Source organism: Patiria miniata, unplaced genomic scaffold (assembly GCF_015706575.1).
Source record: "Patiria miniata isolate m_02_andy unplaced genomic scaffold, ASM1570657v1 HiC_scaffold_9, whole genome shotgun sequence".
Lineage (NCBI taxonomy): Eukaryota > Metazoa > Echinodermata > Asteroidea > Valvatida > Asterinidae > Patiria > Patiria miniata.
In genome coordinates this window covers 6,958,193-6,980,482 of record NW_024037076.1, presented here as the reverse complement: position 1 = coordinate 6,980,482, position 22,290 = coordinate 6,958,193, and the positions used below count along the sequence as shown (strand labels likewise).

General features: G+C 43.5%; 2 protein-coding genes across 2 annotated transcripts in view; both read right to left on the bottom strand.

The window, feature by feature from the left end:
• LOC119720386 (N(G),N(G)-dimethylarginine dimethylaminohydrolase 1-like) overlaps positions 1–2,724 on the bottom strand; it is a 63,292-nt gene extending 60,568 nt beyond the window's left edge. Inside the window, exon 1 of the mRNA XM_038190049.1 lies at positions 2,371–2,724. Coding sequence (XP_038045977.1) covers positions 2,371–2,724 — 354 coding nt within the window. The remainder of the gene's footprint in view (positions 1–2,370) is intronic.
• Positions 2,725–4,998: 2,274 nt separating this feature from the next.
• LOC119720450 (N(G),N(G)-dimethylarginine dimethylaminohydrolase 1-like) overlaps positions 4,999–22,290 on the bottom strand; it is a 32,430-nt gene continuing 15,138 nt past the window's right edge. The window contains exons 3-5 of the mRNA XM_038190114.1: positions 13,344–13,533; positions 9,159–9,315; positions 4,999–6,556 (exon numbers count right to left, since the gene is read on the bottom strand). Coding sequence (XP_038046042.1) covers positions 6,521–6,556; positions 9,159–9,315; positions 13,344–13,501 — 351 coding nt within the window. The 5' untranslated portion in view covers positions 13,502–13,533 and the 3' untranslated portion in view covers positions 4,999–6,520. The remainder of the gene's footprint in view (positions 6,557–9,158; positions 9,316–13,343; positions 13,534–22,290) is intronic.

The following is a 22,290-nucleotide window of genomic DNA, read 5'->3' as shown; positions in this document are numbered from 1 at the left end:
ATTTTCACAACTGATGAAAACTGGTGCGCAAATGAATTTTTTCATCGGCCGACGTTATCCCCCCACATCTACTCAGTAACCGTGAATGCGAGACAACGTTTGTGTCATAAGATTTTGCAGATGTACCATATGTAGCGTAGCTGAACTGCTGAAGACATTTCAATATTAGGGTTTTTGGAATTTCTGTACACAACAGGGAATTTGCCACCTTCTTGGTTCAACTGAATTTTCCAGGAAAAGCATGAATGTTCATAGTAAACATTTTTAAATGTTAATTATTTTGCAACTTTTTAAATTTATGCTTACTCCTTTCTTGTTCTTTCATTGAAAAGTACCCAAGGAAGGAAACTCCAACGTTTTAAGAAAAATGATTGCCATGGAAAGTGTTCAAAAAATAATTATTGTATTTGGCTGTATACTGTGTACTGCAGCTGCGGTAGTCGGATTAAAGACATCCTGCAGTTGCAATAAGTCCTGTCGTGTTGGCAACCCAGTCTCGACGTGGGTGCCGTAGGCAATGCGGTTGTCTTGCGGTGCGGAGGGGCCCGTTTGAGATCAGCTTGTATTGTACCCAGCAATGTCGTCCTTGTCAGTGTTTGTAGGCTTGTGAACCAGTAACAGCAAAGTCTAAGGCGCTCCGAGTGGGTGTGTCAGGGTCCATACGTACAATGTAGGATATATGGCCTAACACCATGAACACTGACCCTCTTTGCTTTGTGACCTTTGATGAGAGGGGTTCTTCGTTGCACAGTTCGTTCTTACCGGTAGTGCCTGGTTGCTGATAAGGCTCTTTGGCCAGCAGTGACCCAGACAGACCCCGAGCTTCATCTCTGTTAACAGTGATCTTACTTGTCTTAGTTCCTCTTCGTTGCAGCCTGCTTGTAGTAGGACATCTAGGAATAGGATGCGTTTCCGCTTGATGGTATTGAAGGCTCGTGACATGTATCAATGCCCATCTTGTGGAAGTCCCCTTGTCATCACTACTGAGGTCAGCATACATTGCGCCCATACAATGTCTGCGCAGCTCCTGCCTCTTTTGAAACCACTTTAATATGGTCCGGTGCAACGGTCGATCTTGTCTCTGATGCAGCGTAGAGTGATGATGGACAGGATCTTTCTTTATGCTGTTCAGCAGGGCTATCGGCCGGAGGTTGGCTGGTGGGCGGGGGGCAGGGGTGTTCTTTGGCTTGGGTAGAGTGGCAAGTGTGCCTTCTCCTAGTGTCTCAATGTCTCATTTAGCTGTACTACGGTATGCACTATTTACTGAATATCCATCAATTTGCATTAAATATATAAGAAAAGTATTCTCAAAAATATCTTCTTTTAAATTTAAAATAAAAAGTAGTTTTTAGTGATTGTATTGTAATTAATTGTTGTTTACATAATTTACCAAAGAAGTAAACAAAGTAAACCATTAACAGATTAAAAGGGACATACCTAAATACATGTACTGGAAGATGGTACAATTTTGACTTATTTTTCTTTGTTGGAAAGTAGAACTTGTTTTGATAGAAAAAATAAATATAAAAGTTCATTTGCCATGGTGACCAAAACAAAACCTTGTTAATATTGAACATGGTATCCAAGTAGCAAGCACATTACCCCAGCCAACTTAATGTATGCGTGAATTTACTCGTGAACATGGTGAATGTGAAATGTCGTGACAATTTTTAGTGTATTTACACGAGGACGAAGCACTTTTGTACTGGAAATCCTTCAAAATGTTGTTTAAATAATTTGACTCCATAGCGTTCCACGCAGCGCCGACCAGGCAATGTGTTCCCCTCTATCTTTATTAAGTCACATGGTGGCGCTATTTTCAAGATGGCTGCAGAATGCAAATAAACACTATTGCTGAATATTGTTGGTTTTTTTATGATTCTTGGCTCTTAAGGATTGTTTTTTATAGGGAAGTAAAGTCCGAAATTACTGATAATAGGCACGCTAAGTTTGATTCTCGTCTCCTGAATATGAAGTCACAGACGAAGATTCGTCACAGTAAAAATTTCCCCCCAAAAGAAGACCCAAAAACATCCACTGTCCATGTTGTTAAGTGTAGTGCTTGTTACTTGTGCAAGAGCCCAAAATGGAAAAATATGTTGTGTTAAAGTCAGTTCTGCAATTTAGTAGAAAAACGTCTATTGCGAGTCAAGAATTTTTTTAAGCATAAATTTCTTAACAAAATTAGAATATTTCTCAGTCCCAGATTCATGTCTTATCGCCATTTTTGCAATAAATGACTTTCACTGAGATGATATAAAGAAAAAAGTGGAGTTACATGTAGGTTGCAAAAGTTACATGTATTTTCTGCAAAAATAATCAGAGAGTGAGGGACCAGTTCACGGTATTAAATTAAATGAACAATTTTACCTGTGCCTCTTCTTCAAGTCGACCCCCGGGCCTAGCGATTAATGCCACCCCATCCCTTACTACGGCCATGTGCTCCAAATAACAACAGAACGGCCGGTCCTCGTCTGCGTCCAGCTCCGACAGGTCCACCTTCAGTTTACGCAGCGTCAGGATGAACTTCTCGTGTTGTCGACGGGCCAGCTCCAGGTTTAAGCCGCCGTCTTCCTCTTCCTCGGTCCCGGTACCTTTCTTGCTCGTCGCCGCCTGTTCTTTGGTGGCCAGGCTTTCCGGTAGCCGACTGACTATCCCCGTTGTGTACAGAAATGGTCTGTTGCTGTGGATGTGCCTACTGCCAGACGATTTCGTATTCTCCATAATGTCCAATTTTATTGTCCGCTTTAGGGCATCCAGAGGTATTTCAGACGGAAAGGGGCTCAATTTGGGGGGAAAATCCGTTCAAATTTTGTTATACCCACCGATACAGTTCGTATGTGTTATGCAGGGCTGGCGAGAGCTGCATGCAGGCCGGGTGCATAGATATGCACAGCTAGCTAGGTGCGTCGCGTCGATATACGGTATTCGGCACGCTCAAGCTAGACTTGGGTATAAGTCGTTAGACCGCTGTATTTTTTCCCGTCGGTGCGGCGCGCGTGGCGCTATCGATATCGCGGGCAGTATTAAAGGGAAAATACAACATTTGCAAGCATCGAAAAATAAAACTACCAAGTGTTTACAAAATACCTTACTAAGATGCTGGTAAATGACAGTGTAAAGCATCCTGTAAAATTAGGGCACCTGGTGTGAAGTCATTTTCAAGAAAGTTGTATTTTTGTATACATTTCCAACGGTGGTCAGCCGACCACCGTTGGAAAAACCTACCTATTTTTCAACTACTTCTCCAAATTTACCATTTTTTCAGTCCAAATTTTGTTTGCTATTGGTTACATGTTCCTGAACGGGTGCAGGCCAGCTAGACTGGTTCCCTTACCTTACAATTTTCCGGCATCTATAAATTGATCCACTTCATCTTCAGTGGAGTCAGGGAACCAGACTACTTGAACGTTTGTCTTTTTTCTTGGTTTTCCAGCATTTTCGAACACAAAACTTCACACGTCAGTGTAACAACATTTGATCTATTATACTAACCCCTCAAATAGTTCATTTCTGAAAATTACAGCAAAAGCCAATGATGTACACTCCCTTTAAAAAAAGCGGAGCATAAACAATCTAGAGGTTCGCGTTTGTTGTTACAAACGCAGAGTGGTCAGGTAGACAACTATTTCATAGACATTGTCAAGTTCAGTTATAAATATGTTTATGTCATAAAAAAGGATCAAGAACATTAACACTTCAAATACCAATTATTTTGTACAAAAATAATGGGTCTTTTCAGGGTATGATAAATTTCAGTAAAGGTACGCGTACATGTTATTTCCAGTTTGATGACGTCAACAAAAGGAAGGGGACACTTGTTTATCATTAAGTACAAACAACGCATGGAAATGTGGAAATTAAGTGTATGTAATTAACAGCCAACTTCCAGTTTGATGACGTCACAGTATTTGGAAGCAAAAGGTCAATATTAAGTGTAACAGATGTCATTTGGGGGGGGGGGGGGGAAGTCATGAGACAGCAATCATATGATGGATTTAAATTAAAAATAAAATGATCATTGTTGAATTCTCCCTACAGTAACTTACAGTCTGATGACAACATGATTACGAAACTTTGCAAATTCATTTGTGGTTGCTCACAGAATAAATAGGGGCAATTTCATAAAAATTTGATTGAGGGTTTAACATTTTAAATGATTAAACTGTTTTTGATGTGCCGCTAGAGGGTGCCCTTTCGTGGGATGACGTCAAAATTATGTTTTTGTGATTGGCATTCCTCGCTTAACACTTCCATAATGTATTTGTCTTAAGTAAAACGCTTCCGTTTTAGAGTTATATTCAATTTCTATTGCACTTCCGGTATCACCGGAAGTAAAGGTCAAGCGGTTTTGTGTCCGGGGACAAGAAATGTTTCGCAATGCATAGTCTACAACCTCACGAAAAAAACGAACACGATTCTCTATTTAGAGAACACGATTCTCTATTTAGAGAACACGATTCTCTATTTAGTCCACACGGGACAAAAAATGTTTATCAATTAATGGTCTATCTGATTACAAGGTATGAAAATAATTGATCACTTTGTTCAAGAGTTATAGGTGAAAGAATATTGACATTTTTTTCAATGAAAATTGCATGTAATTTGACACCTGATGATGTCATCATGATGTCAAGAGTAATATGCACCACTAGGGATGAGAGCGATATATGTTGAAAGTTACAAGTTCATACCATACATCGTTTTAGGAGAAAACCCGCAGAGAAGTATTGTCCAGAAAAAAAAAAAATATCAACGCAATAACAGAGAGTGGTCGGGTTGTGCCCGTAACAATTAATTAATCGTAACAACTCCAAAGAGTGGCCGGGTAAAAATCTTTCAAATACTTTGTACTAGTTGTAGTGAGGACAAGCACCACAAGTGGCAGCACGCTGATCCTCTGAGCTGCGACTGGATTTTTTTTCAAGATGGCCGTTATTTCCAATATAAATATACAAGTTTTCTTTAGTTTATCACAAAATTTGATATTACCGGTAGTTACATTGGGCCGATCAGAAGATTTATGTGTTCGACTTTAATTTGATCAGAATGCATATAAGTTCATTAAGCATTCCTGCACTTTGCTTTGTAAAAATGGACAATAAAACTTACACTTATACAATTTGTATGAATCTAAGTAGCCTAGCTACCCTTTGCAAAAACCTAGTAAATTGAAAAAAAAAGAACACTGCCTTTTGAGACACCATGTAGGTAACAGTACAATATCTCTGTACTCAATCATCCACTTGTCAGTTGCTTGTGTCCCCTACTGCTGACCACAGAATACAGTTGATATCTCGGGCTAGTCCCTGCAATTCCAACTGCATAAAGTTGTGCAGGACTGACCAAAACGATAGCACTTGCACCCAGGGTGACCCTAGGGTCAGAGCCAAATTCTGCTAAATGTACATCATAAATAAGTCAGATTTATCAAAAATCTGCCAAATTCCCCAGAATAACCACTTAAAATCACATGCAAATTGGTAGTAGTATTGCCTTCATTGAGATTCAAATTACATAATAAACAATCTAGTCACATAAAGATGTTGTGAAATATAATTGGTAAATTTCGGGCAAAACGCGGATCCGGCCACGACGAAGTCTGTTTCCCAGTGAACCTCAACACCTAGACCAGCCAACCTGTCATTTTATTCCCAAATCAGGTCTAGTGGTTTGATTGGTCAATTTGAATGCAGTGTTTTGTAATTCAACGGCAGCCGGGTGCATATCGCTTGACATGATACAGAGGGCGTGACACAGGATTTTTTTCTTCTTCCATGTTTATGATGTGCAATGGATGAATGACCAAACACCGGATATAGAAAGCACATGCTGATTGGTCAAAATCTGGAGGTCAAGAAGTGGTTGTCTGGCATAATTAATCAGCCAATCTGCTCAAATGCATTAGACAATGGTTATTGCCATGGTCTATTACATAGTCTACCCAATGTCAGCCTTGTTGTTGAAAACACTCGCCTGTTTGGTGATAAAATGAATGGGCTTGATTTCATGGTGGTGCTTTCCAGTATGCGGAGCAGACGACCATCGTTTTTTTCCCTGACGTAACTACCCACGGCTGTTGTTGCTTGGTTGTGCAATCCTTCGAGCTGAAGAAACCCCCGCCATTCTTGTGCGACAGGTACGGTTGTCCTTTGCTGCCCTCGGATGATGCAGCCTATATCTGGTCTGGAGCTTCCTTGTCAATCTATCCATTTACAATATGTCTGCCATTGTAGGACACCAAATCTACACAGCATCACAGGAACATCTGACGGCGTTTGTTTTATCGCTGCTACTTCAGCTCTGTTGCCAAAATGAGGCAGACCCGCTGGATGTACATATACTCCTCCTTCAGCTGCTTTTTCTGGACTTAATCTTCCTGTTTGAAATTTCATTCCCTCCAGGATTAGAAAGCATCACATCTGGTTCGCGACTTTTGATGGCCTCTTCATAATTGCTGACACTGATGTTCAGGAGACTGCTCCGCTCGCCAAGCTTGATCGTCAATTTGCTCATTTTTCTATGCCAAACTCCTTACTGATGTCGGAAGCAAAGTCTGAAATGACATCAAGTATTTGGGCTAACATCTTGCCATTCTTTGCATAAATCTTAAAGTTGTTCATTAGCAGATGACTTCTCTCTCATAGCCACATCCAAGTCATAACTCCTCGCTGAGCAGGTTGAGGGCCAGTGGCAGTGCCAGACTCTAAAATCTGGGGGCAATCGGGGGCTAGGTAAAATGGGGGGAGGGGGCAATCAAAATGAAACCTTAACCCTAACAGTCCTGAATCCTCCAATTGTAATATTATTTTACGCAGCCCCTCTTTAAGCCTGTGTACGCGCACGTGCCCATTGTCAATGGTCCAGAAATATGCTACTAGAGCAACTTAAGAAGTGTAGTTGTTTTTTTATGAATGAAAAATGTATCAAACCACAGAATGGTGTATAACAAATGTATATGTACAAGACGTTTGCTGCACACTATCTACGGCTGTATGAATGCATTTGTGGCGTGTTCTGTCTACCAAATTACCAATGTTGATAATGCTTTCATTGGCCCAAAATGTGTCCACTGTTTATGAATCTTAAACATAGAAAATAAACATCATTCAGTTTTTGTATACAAACTTTATGGTGCATGTCGAGAAAAAATCGAAACAATAGGAACAAAAGAAAGGAACAGTAAAGCAAGCCACACCCGAGAGCTACGTGCTGAGCAAAAAGTAGTTCGAGACTGTTTGCTCATCACGTAGCTCACAAAATATCCCTGTGTGCAGTGCATTTTTGCTGAGTTTTCTGCCTACCGAGGTATCTGTCTTTTTGAAATTTCTTTCACTGTGTGCGGTCAATCTGAGCTGCATGCTAAGCTAAAAAGATTAACTACCCAATGAAATTACGTAATCTGTGCGCATGATTTTAAAATACTTTTGTACAAATCTTTTAAAGCCTGCTACAGTTTGTCCCCATTTTTAATCTCTGGCAGGAGCTTCTACATGTCACAGTTGGTCAGTCGCTCTATCCCTGAAGAATTGAGATAAAAATAACAAATTGTAATTTTCCCCAAAAAAGCAAACAAAACAAATGAAATGCTTCACAAAAGTTGTTTGTAACGATTCCTGAAGTTGTTTTTGAAAATTATGTAAATGGAGGCAACATATGTGCAATAATGTTATAGCCATGTGGTATATAGTGCCCTATAATTCTGCGTGAACAAGCACGCAATATATTATGGGAGACTTAGGGGGCTTCTTTTTGTCAGTTAACGGGACAGATTAGTGCAGCGGGATTTTGGCCTAGGAGGCCTTGAGGAGGGCACATGGGCGGCACGTTGAATGCCATGCATAGGACGGCGCATGGAATGCCGTGCATGGGACGGCGCATGGGATGCCGCGCATAGGACGGCACATGGGATGCCGCGCATAGGACGGCACATGGGATGCTGCGCATAGGACGGCGCATGGGATGTCGTGCATGGGACGGCGTGCATGGGACGGCGTGCATGGGACGGCGTGCATGGGACGGCACGTGGGATGCCGTGGCCCGGGCTTGTACGCGCAATCTCCTGTCAAAGTTATAGACTTTCATGGAAGATAGGCAGTGCTTATTGTGCACTCGCACTTGTTTCAAATCACACGATTGACAAACAAGATTAATGTGATTTTATTGGCTAGGAATAATCTTTTTGGTTCAGCACATAGCTCAGGTTGACCACATACAGGGGGTATGGTGATTTTTTTCCTCGCAAGGCAAAATAAATCAAACAGGATAGATACTGGTATTTGCCTCACTGCCTCACGAGGCAGAACAATCTACAAAAATTTACTGCACACAGGGATATTTTGTGAGCTACATGTACATGTACGTACTGAGTAAACGGCCTCAAATTACTTTTTTGCTCAGCACGTAACTTTCGTGTATGGCGGGCTTAAGAGGTCCTCATAAGTATACTTCAACACGACTGTGTGTATTCACAAATAGATCGTTCACGTTGATGCAACTCACCCGCGAAGCTGGTGATCAATCATTTATCATCATATACATTTTTCTAAGTAGGTCATTTAGAGACACTCTTTTTTTTCCAAAGAAAAGTATGTTATGTCATTCTGGAATTCCTTCTAGAGTAAGACCCACAGAGGTTTGTCTCCCCATTGTTGATTTCTGGATAATGTCTTCTATTTTTATGGGTCAAGTACTGTCGTTATTTTTATTATTACATTTGCCAAGGAGATTATGTTTTTATCGGCATTGGTTGGTTGGTTTGTCTGTGAACAGGATGACTCAAAAAGTATTGGACGGATTTTCAAGATTTTTTTAAAGTACAAATCTATTAGATTTTGGAAGTGATCCGGATCTGGGTCAGGATGCAGGAATATATTTGAAGGATTCTTCATCATGTTGTATGTGCTAATATGCTATGTGTGTAGAGACGTGTGTGGGTAACGCAGTCTATGAAACACACCATTGAAACCGACTGGTCATTGGACTCGACCAGTTGATATACTATGGGGGAGTTGGGAATGTGCAACATAAATATGGAAGTTCAGTCGATATGCGATTATTTCTACTGGATTTACTGACAATATGGCCGGATGTTTTTCAGCCTTGGAGGAGGTTTGTGCTCTCCAAGTGCTTTTTATTTACTATTAGAATTGACATACTTCTTTTCTGCGTGAGGGTGCACAAGGCCTGGTGATCAAGGCCACGCCGCTGACCACAACAGCGCAATCCTCCACGAATACACAGTCAGGCAGGTCCTCTCTGGGCTCTATCTCGCTGAAAGCTAGATTCTCAATCTTATGCAGGGCTGACAGGTACCTGAAACATTAAGGGGCGAGGACAATAATGGAATGCAATCACATTTGAAAGAACAGTATGAACCAACCGACTCTGAGAATCAAAAAGTTATTCCCTTGTCGATGAATAAACACACTATTACAACCGAGGTCACACGCAAATAGGTATGCTGGAGCGCCGATGGTATGGATAGTATAAAATGAGCAATAAGGTATGGAGCGCCAATCGTACATTTAATAAAAAAAACAACTTTATTTAAAAATATAAATCATTTATAATAAATTAATCTTTTTCAGAGTGAACACCTCGAGCTATCTGATAAAACAGATCAATGCGATCACCAGATTATCATCGAGAATGGATTCCTAATTTGTAAAACCTGCGGTGAAATAATCTCACGTTATTTTGATTTTTCGGCAGAAAATGCTCAAGGACAATGTATCAATTGGTCCATTTTAAAGAGGAATCAAAAGAAAAACCTTGAGAAACTGATTTTATCCGTGTCTCCAGAGCAAGACTCAGAAGACATCCAAGAAACGATCAATAAATATAACGAGCTTGTTAATTACAAAACATTGAGGGGAAACGGATGTGTCAAACGATCATTAATAGCCGCGTGTTTTCATCATGTCGTTCGATTAGACAAAGAACGAGTTAGAGATTTATTTAAAGTGACTCAAAATCAATTTAATAAAGCCTTAAAAAGATACCATGAACACTACAATAAAGGCGGGGCTGAGGGTGACACCCTAATAGGTGAAATAGAGGTATAACTCGGTGGATCGCTTTCATAATGTTTATTTACCGAGAATTCGAACATGTAAGTTTTTCGATAAGAGATTTTTTTCTTTTGTCAGCTGTTCGTCTACCCGTTTTTTAACTTCTTTTTCAAAGTCTGAATCTAGGAATCAGTTCCCAGTTTCTAAAGTTGTTTCTGAATCTCCTCGTCGCTCTAAACTCGGCCTCTTGAAAATCTTCGGGTTGCCTAGAATTTTGAATCGCCGAGAGTAAATCTTTTTAAAAAAAATCGACCATTATAACCCGTCGGTGTAAATTCTAGATCGTAATCGTCTACAATCTGTTTGAGCTCATGTAGTGTCTTTTTCCTCAAGTTTTTAAATTGAGCTTCGTAGTTTTTTATCCCGTCAATGTAGACTTTTTGAGAAAGATAAGCATTTCGATTGTACGGTATTTTATATCTCTGGACGTAATCACGCAGCGTGGCTTTATTCCATCTAGAAAACCCTTTAACGATTGGCTTGATCGTATTCATCAAATATATGTATCAATATATATTTTAAAAAATTTTTTTTAAGAGGTCAGACTTTTGGATTTATAAGCAATTAGACACATCGGCCAGTGAGAGAGATCTTCAATACGAGAGATATTTGGGGATTGGCGCCGTACCCCTCTCCTGAGGGTTTTGTCTGGTGGAAGAGTGGGGTTTTGGCCTGGTGTCCTCCTCCATTGCAGGTCAAAAAAAGGTCTATATTTTAAAATATTGGTCTTGTACCAATACCCACACCTATGGCAAAGTCTAGTACCCTCCACTATCATACTACTCTCTTCATGGCCGCAGTCACCCTGTACTCGCGTGGCTCCACTGAACTGGATGATGGAATTTCCGTGCGCTATCATCTGGACGGAAGCCTCTTCAACCTCCGCCGTCTTCAAGCCCCAACAAAGACTTCAAGTGTGCACGTTTGCGTACTCCAGTACGCCGATGACACAGCCCTTGTTAGTCATTCCCCGGCTGGACTACAGAGGCTACTGGATGGAATGGTAGATGCATATGGCCGTGATGGTCTTCTCATCAACACCAAAAAGACCGAAGTTCTGCAGCAGCTCTCAACACCAAACGCCAGCCTGCACAATTTTCACATTGGCAACACTGAACTCACGAACGTCGACCAGTTCACCCACTTGGGCTCTGTGCTGAACAACAGCCATGACCTGACTGACAATATTCAGTGACATGTTCGTCTTGCCTCTGCTGCTCTTGGATGGCTTTCTCGACGGGTGTTCCTCAATAGGAACCTCTCCAAAAAAACCCAAAGTGGTGGTCTACAACGCTGTGTGCATCTCGACGCTACTCTATGGTTGCGAAGCCTGGGTCCACTACCGAGGCCATGCTAAGATGCTGGAGCGGTTTCACATCTCCTGCCTTCAACGCATTCTTGGGCTTCGCTGGTGGAACAAGGTGCCGCACGCGGAAATTCGGCAGCGAGCCAGGAGCTTGTCCCTAAAAGCAACCATAGCTGGACGTCAACTCCGCTGGGTCGGCCATGTTATCAGAATGCCAGTGAACCGGCTCCCGCGTCGCATGCTGTATGGTGAACTCACCCAGGGGCAGCGTTCTGTCGGTGGTCAGTTCAAACGCTACAAAGACCATGTGAAGGCAACGCTGAAGAAGAGCGGAATTCCAACCAATCGACTTGAGACATTGGCCTAAGACCGAGCCGAGTAGCGACACGGATGCAATGACGGCGCTACCCGTCTGGACGCCAAGCTGGTCCGAGCAGCGGAAGAGCTGCGTGCCCGCCGGCACGCTGTGACCGTCGCACCTCCTGGGCCCGCTCACCGGTGCCCTGTGTGCAGGAGAGGATGTCTGTCACGCATCGGACTTTGAGCCATCTAAGAACCCATGAAAGAAAGTGACGTGGCGTGGTCTTCTGCATCAGAAGCTACTACTACTACTACGTAATAATAAATAAATTTTTGTTGATTAGATTTCCTAACTTAATTTTAAAATCATAATTATGCACCTCCCGAAAATCTGACAAGCATAAAGTTGGACGTATTTCTAAGTCTACGTGCCCCATATCTGCTCACAAGTTATCTCCTACACTTCAAGTAACATATACATTTTTTGAAGACTGCGCAATGCCTTTGCGATTTTGATTAAGAAAGCCCAGTGTTACGGCCCAAAACATGTATTCTGGGTAAAGAAATGAAGAAATAAAACAGTGTGTCACTTATTTACTTGAAACTGAATGAATTGTGATTTACTTGTGATTGATTAATGTTGTAAAGGGATGACAGAGGTACATAAATTTAATACAAATCCTTATAACGCCAAGTCAAAATCTCATCATGCTCATGTTTGAAAGGATCGATTCTACAAAAACAACCTTTAAGAACCGTGTCCTGCATTAAATTATGACGTAAATTATTTATGCCGACTTCCTATTTATCTGTTGTGTCAAGTTTGAAAGTATTTGAACTTAAAACATAGAAGTTGTCGCAAAATACTATCTTTGACCAAATATGGGCAAAATAATGAGGGAAAAATGTCGTCATAATGTTAATGTGCAATTTCGGCCACCGTGAACAACCAGATTCAGATTCAGCCCTATTCGCTCGTACCCCTCGCCCTGCTAACAGGATGCTGGGATACGCTGATGAATTCACGCTCTGATTGGATAGATTTTGCGTGACCTTGACCTGCAAGTCATCACGGCCATGACCCTGCAAGGTTTCTAACAGTCGTTGGCCATTAAGACTTTTATTCCAATTCATGAATGCTTTTGTTTTTGTTGGCAATCTTCCGTCTTCATTTGTTTCCAATTTCCGGACACCTTTATTTCATAACATAATGAGAATTTTTGAATTTCATAACTTATTCATATACATGTAATTTCCAGGGCGACTTTTATTAGGACACCTACAATGGAACGGCACATACTTTCGCTATTTAACAAAAACATGCAGGCAGATCAAGGGAGTGTTAGCTGTCAGGGAGTGCTAGCTGTCAGGGGGTGTTAGCTGTCGGGGGGTAGGGGGAGGGGGATGTAGCAGGCATGTCAGTGCTACTTTTTCAGCATGATTTTCCTTTCTTTGCAGCCCATGGGTGGGTGTAGACTACCTAGGCCACCCCCCTAATGTAGATCTTTCACTGACAACATGCACCACTCCAGGATAATTGGGATTAAGAGCCTGGGGTGGGGTGGAGTGCGGCACATTAGGGGAATATGGAAACTCCATGTTTCGTGGTACCCGTAAAAAATCTTGATCAGAGATACCTCGATCTACGACACTACTATACTCACTCTTTATGTTGGCTGTTGGCTAGATCCAGGTCAACTTCCTCATCAAAGCTGCCCCGTAGTGCCTGGTCTTTTAGACTGTTGGATAGGCCACGACATACTACTGCGACATTGCACTCGAAGGGCTCTGTGCGAAATACCGTACACTTTGCCTTGGACATTGTTGTAACTTGCGACTGCGCCGTGCTTATACCTATAAACGGGGAAACACATGTGCAAAAAGTCAGTGGAAACCAAAAAAACAAACAAAAAAACCCAATACTTGAACACATGGTTACCAAGAAACTGACTCTTGTCTCACCGCAACAAGTATGCAAAATCGTCAGTGTCTCCATGACGACAACTTTCAAGCATATCTTTATTGATATTAGCCAGAGACACTTTCGAGTTCAGCAAAAATGGAAGCTCATCACCTTCGAAACTGCACATTCATGGTCTATTGTCATTTTGCAATAGGCTGGCTGCGCGCAAACATTACCGATGGGATTTTGAATTCATATACAGAGGCAGGATTCAGACCTACCGGTACAAATGTCATGCATTTGATATCCATAAATTAGGAGCAGAGCCTCCTATTTCACTTGCTAGGATTCACTGCTATGTATATAAGCATGGCTGCTAAGAAAACCTAAATATTTTATACCCAGAATTACCCGGGCACTATCAGACAGTATTGACGAAATGCATTTGGCAAACTTGGGACATTTTCAGAAACAAATGACTTGCAAATGACTTGCGCTGACCAACAGCATCAATGATTGCGATTTAAATCATTTTTTTTTTTTTTAAATCACTGATTTAAGGCAAAATAAATTGACATTCAAACACCCCTACTTCATCAGCATCGACTCAACTTATGAAGGTTCTGCATTATTACCCAAAATCCCCCCACAGGCGTGTAGATGGGGTCTATGACCGAATACTTACCTGTAGAGCCATTAACTGCATATTCCCCATAGCGGCAGGTATTGACGCTAAGAGTTTTCACAATAGCGCCCTCATATGTCCAACCCATAGTGCCCCGCGGCACGATGCCTCGTGAGCGTCCTTTTTCTCGAGTGCTAAGGTATTTTTACACTATACACCCCAGTTGAAGACATTGTTAAGCGTCACAAGGTCGACGGCATGTTCTATCAGTATGCTAACGACTCTCAACTTTATGTCAGTGTAGACAGCAACAACATCGATCCATTTATCAGCGAGCTTGAGAAATGTATCACGGAAATCAAGAAATGGACTGCAGAGAACAAGCTCTGCTTGAATGACACCGACACGGAGGTTATCTATCTATCATCCTGTTACGCAGACACTACACCTATTAAATCTATCGTCGTCAGTGATTCTGTCGTGCACACTGTTGTTGAAGCAAAAAATCTTGGTGTCATCATTGATCAAAACCTCTCCATTATACCTCCTGACAATAACATCTGTCGTTTGGCTTTGCTTGCAATCAGAAATATTGGTCGCATCTGCAAATACCTGGACCAAAACTGCACCCAGAAGCTGGTACCGTACATGCTTTTGTTTCATCAAACCTCGACACATGCAATAGTCTTTTGCATGGCCTTTCAGACTTCCAAACAAATAAACTCCAGCGCCAACAAAATGCTGCAGCCCGACTGGTTTCCTTGAGCAAGAAGCGTGATCACTTAACACCCATTCTACAAGACCTGCATTGGCTGACTGTGAAGAAGCGCATAATATACAAACTCATGCTTTTAACTTTCAAAGCCATCAACGGTCAAGCACCAAACTACCTACGCAACCTTATCTGCATCAAGGAACCTTCTCGCATTCTTAGATCAAATGCCGCTACCATTCTACAACGACGTACTGTGAACACTGTAACATACGGCCAGCGACCATTCTCATATACAGCTCCTGAACTCTGGAACCGGCTTCTAACATATCAGAAATGCCAAAACACTGGAACTGTTCAAAACTCTACTCAAAACCCATCTGCTTATCCTTTGACTTTGAACATTTCTCCAGCCAATCATTTTCGTCAATTTGTGTTGGTTTTTGTTTTACATATATGCCGTGTTTTTTGTGTGTATAATTTGTAAATGGGGTCTGCATCCCGTATGTTGGATGCTTTGAAGCGAGTTTTGTTTTGGGCATCACCATACCCTCCCGGCTTGTACTGGTCATCAGACAGGCGAGCGAAGATAAACTGTCAGGTGCCATTCCAGGGATTGTTGGTATAAACATCCTGTCTGAATGCTGGACTAAACTTGTGGCTCATCACGGACAGGGATATCTTTGGAAACTGCAGATAAATGAGAATAGGCAAGTGTGAAACCGCTTCAAGCAGTTGGGAAACGGCAACCATTCCAAGCGATAGAGGGTGCCACATGCCGTGCATATCTCGAGTGGGGACCCCCCATATCAATTCCTGCCCAACAAGCTGTCGTCACACATGCCATTGCTCGACAAGCACCTGGTGATGCAGACTACTGTGCCATTCTAGATTCCCATAAATGCTCCAACCTTCCCAGCTGTGTGAAAAGTGTGAGAAGGCTAGTCAGGGTGTCATTTGGTAAGCTCACAGTGGTGCTGATGAAAAAAGGGAACCAAGATGTGCTCCTTCAAAATCGTAGCTATATTGGTACCTTGTTTTATGGTAAACAAGCTGATTTACCCGATCATAGATCGGGTATATAGGGCGTAGTGTTGGGGATGAAAATGTGGGCAGTTAAATGTAAATGGGGGATCATTGAGGAGACATGCAGTTATAGAAAACAAATTTTTGTGGTGTGATCTGAGGCAATTTCTGACCACTGAAACCAATTTCAGCAAAAGATCATCTTTGTAAACATCATTTTCGAGCTTGGGGTAATTGAATCAGCTACACGGTATTCTGAGCAATAGAATCATTATAGTAGGCTAAAAAGTGGGGGGGGGGGACCAAACAATGTCCCCGCTTTAAAATGTGGGGGGGGGGGGGTCCCCTGTTCCCCACCGATTTACGCACATGATAATTATGTACCCTGATAACTGTCTGTAAATGTTCCCGTTGGTCTGTTAAATGGGCATTTTGTGAGGCAGTCACATTGCCGGGAGAACGTAGTGAAAAGGTTACCGTAGTACACAGGCGAAGGCTGATTGTACAGTTTTGACACTAAATCATAATGTAATCAAACGTGAAGTTGTCATTTGCAATGGAAATGTTGAGTGTTACCATAAAATTACAAACGGTGTGAATGATGGAGGAAGGTCATAATTAAGTTTCAGTATTGGACTCTACAACAAACGTAAACTTGAACTTCTTACAATTTGCGAGACCGTCTGCGAGGAAAAAGTCGATTCAACTTTTATTCAAGTTGGTCAACCATCAATATAAGAGCAAGTTTTACTCGGCCTCCGAGAAATGTTCGCTCCTGAAAGGTTCCGAGACCGCGGTCTCCCGCGACGCCAAAATGGCTCCACGTCCAAAGAAAAATACGGAGAATTTCTTCCGCCAAATCAAGCACTTCAGGTCGTCCTAATTTTTCCGTACGGACCGGCGATCCGTTTTGTCGATTTTTTTGTGACTGCGTTCAAGATCGCAATATTTGAGGCAATGCATCAACCCTTCGTTGATCCCAAACAGGCCCCCGAAATTATAACGCGACACTGACTGTGACGTGCAGCGAACTCACAACGCTCAGCCTTGGTGGAAGCATAGAGCTAGTGGAAGCATGGAGCTGTAAACACATTATGGAAGCAACAGCACTCTATCACGCGACGTCACATGCTTGTGCTTCAAATAGCGAGCACCGTAGACTCAACCTCGTTTCCAGGGTGTGGAGCAGGCTGCAGTACGCGTTGCCAGTGACGGTTTTACGCATAGCCGGGAAGTACCACGCAGTGTAGACTTTCGATTGGTCAGACCGCGCTAGGCATACTAATGTGTGGTCCTTCTGAGTATTCGTTGCACTCGGCGCAGGGGCGGCAAGCGAAGCATATGAAAGAATAGGGATACTTGGTGGCCACGCACCATGGACAAAAAATATTTTACCAAGGTCACCCCATACTAACGTTTGGTGAATACTTTTGCAGAACGGCAGAGTAGAACACGTAAACGAAACCCCTTCGTTGGCCTCGCTGACCTCGCACAGTCTAGACACGCAGAAAAGCCAGCACGGGGGGTGGCCAGGCAGTCAACGTGAAAGCGCACACGACGGCAAATTCCTGTGCAAAACGCAGTCACGAAAAATCGACGAAACGGATCGCCGGTCCGTACGGGAAAATAAGGACAACCCTAAGCGTCCGACCCGGCGGAAGACACCCTCCGCATTTTTCCACGGACGTGGAGCGATTTTGGCGCCGCGGGAGCCCGCGGTCTCGGATCCTTTCAGGAGCAAACATCGTCTCGGGGGCGAGTAAACTTCTCTCTTATATATATAGATTGGTGACTGAGGAAGATGACGTTACTGTCGAGAGAGATCTTCCACATTCAGCTGATGTTGGAGTGTCAAGTCTGCTCCCCTACCGAACGGAAATCTAGTCTGTCCAAGTTGGTCGATATCAAGGTACCACTGACAGTGGAAGACCAAGCACAGTTTGATGCCCTACTCATCAGGTATGATGGGCTATACTGATGCAGTAAAACACCAGATTGACACAGCGAATGCACCACCAATCAAACAGAGATATCGTTCACTTCCACCCTCTCAGTACCGTGAAGTCAGGGCTCACATCCAGGAACTTCAGGAGGCAGGCATCATACGAGAAAGTTCCAGTCCTTTGGCCTCCCTGATCGTGGTAGTCCACAAAAAAAAGATAATTCCATCCGTCTGTGTTGACTTCAGGCAACTCAACACAGTAATTGCGAAGAACTCATTCCCTCTTCCCCAAATAGACGAAACACTACAGACATTAGGAGGAGCCAAGTACCTCAGCATGTTGGACTTAGCATCAGGCTATCACCAAGTGGCGATGGAGGAGAGGGACATCAGTAAGACAGCCTTTGTGACTCCCTTCGGGCTCTTTGAGTACACGAGGATGCCTTGGTTTTGGCCTCTGTAACAGCCCTGCAACGTTTCAGGGGCTCATACAGCATTGCCTGGATGACCAAGCGCTAGAAAGTGTACTTGCATATACACATGTAGATATAATCGTGTTTGCCCCAACATTTGAACAACACCTGCAGCGCCTCGAGATTGTGTTCCCAAGTCTACAGCAGTATGGTCTCAATATTAAGCCACAGAAATGCAGCTTCTTCAGGAAACAGGTAAAGAATCTGGGACACTTAGTGGTGGCAGGCGAAGGGGTCAAGCCTGACCCAGGGAAGGTCTCTTCTGTCAAAGACTGGCCAGAACCCACCACAGTAACTGAGCTGCGAGCATTTCTGGGTTTTACTGGTTACTTCTGGAAATTCATCAGAAATTACTCAAGCATTGCCGGGCCTCTTCTGGTATACCTCAGGGGGGTGAACAGCAAGGACAAAGGTAGGAGTGACTCCAAAAAGGTTGAATTTGATGAAGCAGCCTGGAAGGCACTCCAAGCCCTCAAGACATCACTACTTCGAGCACCAGTCCCAGGGTTTGCAGATCTGTATCACCCATTTGTCGTGGAGACAGTATGCGAGTTCACAGGAACTGGGAGCTATTCTGTCCCAGCAACAAGAAGATGGTTCCCGTCGAGTTATCGCTTATGCATCAAGGTCTCTCTGGCCTGCTGAGAGGAACGACAAGGACTATTCATCATTCAAGCTGGAGTTGTTGGCAGTACGGTGGGCAGTGTGTCAAGTATTCAAGGATTATTTGATGGGAAACAAGTGTGTTGTGTACACTGATCACAACCCCCTCAAGTTCCTTGACTCGGCTAACCTTAGCTGCACAGAATTGCGTTGGGTACAACAACTCGCTTCCTTCAACTTTCATCTAGAGTACCTGCCAGGCAGAACTAATCAAGCCCCTAATGCACACTCGAGGCTAAAGCCCAGACTTGAAAGTGAAAAAGGAGGAGGATAAAGAGTGTCAGATCAGTGAGTTGTCTTCCTGTGCCTTGCGAACCAGTTTTGCAAGTCCTACCGATGCAGGGACTGACATGCCAGCAACTTTGCCCCACCAGATTCGAGTTGTTCATCGTGAGGGTAGCCCATGTCTTCCTGGGTACACTCCTCAGGAACTAAGGAGACTACAAGATGAGGATGTCATTCTGCATTGAGTGATCACCTATGTAGAGAGGGGCAGTAAACATTCCAAGCAGGAGAGGGATGGAGACGTTCGGGACATGGACTTGATCCTTAAGCAATGGGGCCAACTATACTTGAAGAATGGGGTCCTGTTTCGTCAAATAATGCTGCCAGGGGATGGACAGGATGAGCGATTGGTTACTCCTTCACGCTTGATTGACACCGTCTTCAAGTCCTTCGATGATGATATGGGACACTTCGGGGCTAAGAGGCACTTCAATCAGTCCAACCCCTGTTCTTTTGGCTGAAAATGGAGAAAGGCGTTCATACTTGGTGCAAACAGTGTGAAAGGTGTGCAGTGGCAAAACCACCTACCAGAAAGGCCAGTCCACCCCTAGGGACCCTAAGGGCAACAGCTCCTCTAGAAGTCGTTGCAATGGACTTCACCCTCCTTGAGTCCTCGTCAGATGGATACGAAAATGTCCTGATATTCACCGATGTTTTCACAAAGTTCACATGGGCGGTACCTACAAGAAACCAGAAGACATCAACGATTGCGAAGGTAAAACACCTAATCACCCCCTTTTGAGCTCCACTTCGACTGCATTCAGACAATGGACGATGCTTTGAGGCACAAGTGATTGCTGAGCTGTGCAAGATCTATGGAATTAGACATTCACACACCACCCTCTACCATCCCCAGGGAAATGGTTTGTGTGAATGATTCAACCGAACCCTCCATAACCTACTCATGATGCTACCCTTGCACAAGAAGTCTAGATGGACTGAACACCTACCATTCCTAGTGATGGCATACACCACCACCAAGCACGCTACCACCAGATAAAAGCCTTTCCACCTGCTGTTGTCAGAACCGCCCGACTGCCACAGCATCTTCTTCTTAATGTTGACCACCCTCAGACCAGTGGGACGACCGCAGACTGCTATGTAAAGAAACACCAGAAACAACTGGAGGCAGCCCGAAAGCTAGCAGTCACCAATATTGACAAGGGAGCTGAAGTGAGGAAAGCCTTGCATGACCAGCATGTGTTCGAACTGCCATTGAACACAGGCGAGTATGTTCTAGTGAGGGACCGCTCTCACCGGGGGCGGGCGAAGATCAAAGACTTTTGGGAGCCTGAGCCTTATATGGTTGTAGACCAACCATACCAGGGCCAACCTGTCTACGTCGTGCAGAATTCAAAGGGTCAACGAAAGGTACTTCACCGGAGCGAACTGAAACACTGTCCTTGGGATATTCCCACGCCAGATGTGGACAGTCGAGACAACCCGCGCTAGTGAGACCACGTTGAAGGACACTTCTACTTCTGAGAGTACTGATGGTGACTGGGGTAATCTGCTTACTCTTGCACCAAACGCTGACCAAATCCACTACCGAAACACCACGAGCCAGACAACGCGTGAAGACGAGGACGACAATACAAACCCCAGCAAGACTAACCGCTTGGCCCTTGCAGACCGTAGAGACACCACTTTATCTCCAGAACATGAATTACGGGATGGTGAAGCAGGGCAAAACTCTGCAGACGTGATGGTAACCAGTGATGAACTACCCTAGCCAGGCAGCAGCATAACGTCGTCACCCGCTGAGTCAGCTGACCTGGGCCTTACTGTTGGACTTGATCATCCGATGAAGGGTGCCACTCCCAGACCCTCATTAGACGATCCAAGCGCACTACCAAGGGGAAGCTGCCAGATAAGTTCAAATTCTCCAGTGTTGTTAAACTGTTGAACCATGTCAAACAATTAATTGCTCCAGAAAATGAACATGAGAGCACAGATGACTCTGATCACTAACTTTGTTGGAGGAAAGACACCTCATTAACTGTTAATTTTGGAATCAGTAAAATTTATCCAAATTGACCAAATTTGTTGAAACTGGCACATAGCAGTTGATTGTAACTCATTGATTATTCTTTGCAACTTTGAGGCTCCTTTATATGAATGGAGAAGTCATTTTCATGAACCCTGCAATCACAGTAGACAATGGGTATACACATTTAGTTATTATTGAGAAATTGTATTGATTCCGATGACTGCCAAGATGTGCATGTGACCTGTTAAAAAAGCAAGTTTGACTTTTTTATACTGTTTTTGTTGCTCTTTACACTGTTGTATTGTAATGTTTAATCCAAGTGTTTTGTATTCAAGTGTTAACATGTTTTATGAGTCATTACTCCACCCTAGATTTCCACTTGTCGTCGAGGGCAACGACTTTGTTGTTTGGGAAGATTGTAAGGATGTGCAGGTATATTAATCCAAGATAATCCAAGTGCGGTAAGTGACAGCGCCACCAAGCGGTGACACCGCATTCCCCAACGTGCTGTCTCCCTTGCCGTTGGCCTGCGCATCGCTTGCTTTAAACAGAATTAAAATCCATGGAGTGACTCGAACCCACGTGTTGGTGTGTTTATTTATTTATTCACACCCATCACTCCCCCGGGCTGGCCTCCACACTACACGGAAGAGAAGGAAATTTCAAAGCATCAATGCCAGTGCTCCGAATGCCAGAAGTGGAGAGCTAGCCCTCAAGTTCCAAAGACGGGAGATCTGCCTCCAGCACGCCCCCGCCTCTTCAAGCCTCCCTTCTACTCAACAGGGGTAGACTGTTTCGGTCCAATGACGTGCAAGATTGGGAGAAGGAGCGAGAAGCATTGGGGGATCATATTTAAATGTATGACCACCAGGGCCATTCACCTTGACCTACTAGACAGCCTCGATACTGACACCTTCTTGATGGCCTGTAGACGGTTCATCTCCAGACGAGGAAAACCATTCGAGATCCTGTGCACCTATGGCACTAATTTC